Source organism: Engraulis encrasicolus, chromosome 13 (assembly GCF_034702125.1).
Source record: "Engraulis encrasicolus isolate BLACKSEA-1 chromosome 13, IST_EnEncr_1.0, whole genome shotgun sequence".
NCBI classification, from domain to species: domain Eukaryota; kingdom Metazoa; phylum Chordata; class Actinopteri; order Clupeiformes; family Engraulidae; genus Engraulis; species Engraulis encrasicolus.
In genome coordinates, this window is record NC_085869.1 from 11,420,623 (window position 1) to 11,423,122 (window position 2,500).

The 2,500-nt window shown below is 58.4% G+C and overlaps 1 protein-coding gene across 1 annotated transcript in view; it reads right to left on the reverse strand.

Annotated features, from left to right (window-relative positions):
• itgav (integrin, alpha V) overlaps positions 1-2,500 on the reverse strand; it is a 64,317-nt gene that overhangs the window by 32,976 nt on the left and 28,841 nt on the right. The window contains exon 15 of the mRNA XM_063213043.1: positions 2,395-2,500. This exon is cut by the window's right edge and continues 2 nt beyond it. Coding sequence (XP_063069113.1) covers positions 2,395-2,500 — 106 coding nt within the window. The remainder of the gene's footprint in view (positions 1-2,394) is intronic.

Here is a 2,500-nt window from a genome sequence, read left to right on the forward strand (position 1 = left end):
ACACCACTGTACGTATTTAACGACTGGCCAAGTAGTAGCAGTAGTAGAAGCTACATTGTCCCCGGTTGGGGGATATTTCTTTCCAGTCAATGGAGCGTAAGACATGAAAACAAACTCAAAACAATCGGACCCCCAAGGCACATTGCTAAACAATTACCCCAAGACAACACAAGTACATGACAAAATACCCTGGACATGGACATTGGACATGGGCAGGATAGGCCATTGTTTTATTGTTGATAGCTGACATCTACTCCCTGACTCATGCACATCACCCTGTCCCACACAAAGCCCAATACGAAGACCAGTCATAATGCTTTATCTAACTTAAGCATGCGTGGCTATTTCTGAGCATGAGTAATGGTGGGTCTGCTAAATGCTAGACCATGATTCGTCCAGGTCGGAGCGAGCTGTAGAGCTATTCTTAGTCTGTTATTCAGTCTTTCCCACAAGGGATTTGTTTGCTAAGGTGGCGGTGGTGGTGGCTGTCCAGGGATTTTGGTTTGGATTTGTGGAAATGTAGGACTTGTCATTTGAGATTTGGATCCTGTTTGTCCAAGCTGTTATGAACAGAAGGCCATTGAGGAAAGACCATTGATAAACGGTTTAGTCACATAATGTCTGTAAATCAGTCAACATATTATAACACCAAGTTTAATGGCATAGGCAAACTACTTATACAGTATTTTATATACAGTATATATATTTTTATACAGTATATATTTTATGCCTATGGTCTATGATTTATATTACACAGGTCTGTGGTTCTTTGCCCCAAGGAGTGTCTGGCTGATGTTTGTGGAAGCCATGGTGATGGTGATGGTGATGAGGGGATGGGGGGGATGTGGAGGGGTGAGGGGATGATGGCTCACCAGGAGACGGAGGTGGAGATGCGGTGGGGATGAGGAGGGATGAGGGGTATGAGGAGGGGTGAGGGGGTGAGGAGATGGGGAGGGGTGAGGGGATGAGGGGATGAGGGGATGGGGAGGGGTGAGGGGATGAGGTGATGGGGAGGGATGAGGGGATGAGGGGATGGGGAGGGATGAGGGGATGGGGGGGATGAGGGATGTGGGGATGTGGGGATGTGGGGATGAGGGGATGGGGGGATGGGGAGGGGTGAGGGGATGGGGAGGGGTGAGGGGATGAGGGGATGGGGAGGGGTGAGGGGATGGGGGGATGAGGGGATGGGGGGATGAGGGGATGGGGAGATGGGGAGGGGTGAGGGGATGAGGGGATGGGGAGGGGTGAGGGGATGGGGGGATGAGGGGATGGGGGATGAGGGGATGGGGGGATGAGGGGATGGGGGGATGAGGGGATGGGGAGGGGTGAGGGGATGAGGAGATGGGGAGGGGTGAGGGGATGGGGAGGGGTGAGGGGATGGGGGGATGAGGGGATGGGGGATGAGGGGATGGGGAGTGAGGGGATGGGGAGATGGGGAGGGGTGAGGGGATGAGGGGATGGGGAGATGAGGAGATGGGGAGGGGTGAGGGGATGGGGGGATGAGGGGTGGGGAGATGAGGAGATGCGGTGGGGATGAGGAGGGATGAGGGTTATGGGGAGGGGTGAGGGGGTGAGGAGATGGGGAGGGGTGAGGGGATGAGGGGATGGGGGGATGAGGGGATGGGGAGGGGTGAGGGGATGGGGGGATGGGGAGGGGTGAGGGGGTGAGGTGATGGGGAGGGGATGGGGGGATGAGGGGATGGGGGGATGAGGGGATGGGGGGATGGGGAGATGGGGAGGGGATGGGGGGATGGGGAGATGGGGAGGGGTGAGGGGATGGGGGGATGGGGAGGGGATGGGGGGGATGGGGAGATGGGGAGGGGATGGGGTGAGGGGGAATGAGGAGCGATGAGTGGATGGGGGGATGGGGGGATGAGGGGATGAAGGGATGGGGTGAGATGGCTCACCAGGAGACGGAGGTGGAGATGCCTGGTGATGGAATGGGGAGGGATGAGGGGGGTGAAGGGATGAGGGGAGATTATGGCTCATCAGGAGAAGGAGGTGAAGGTGCGGTGGGGATGAGGAGGGATGAGGGGGGATGAGGAGGGGTGAGGGGGGATGAGGAGCGATGAGGGGGGATGAGGAGCGATGAGTGGATGGGGTGGATGAGGGATGAGGGGAGAGGGGGTGAGGGGGCTCACCAGGAGACGGAGGTGGAGATGCCTGGTGATGGAATGGGGAGGGGTGAGGGGGATGGGGAGGGATGAGTGGATGAGGGAATGGGGTGAGGGGATGAGGGGGGGGGGTGCTCACCAGGAGACGAAGGTGGAGGTGATGGGGGGGGGGGGGTGAGGGGATGAGGGGGGGGGGGGGTGAGGGCTCACCAGGAGACGGAGGTGGAGGTGATGGGGGGGGGGGGGTGAGGGAATGGGGGGTGAGGGGATGATGGCTCACCAGGAGACGGCGGTGGAGGTGCCTGGCAGTGTGCAGTTGCGGTCCTCCGGGTTCAGGATCTGAGGCGTGATGTCCAGAGTGGCATTCACACTGATCACCGGCCGAG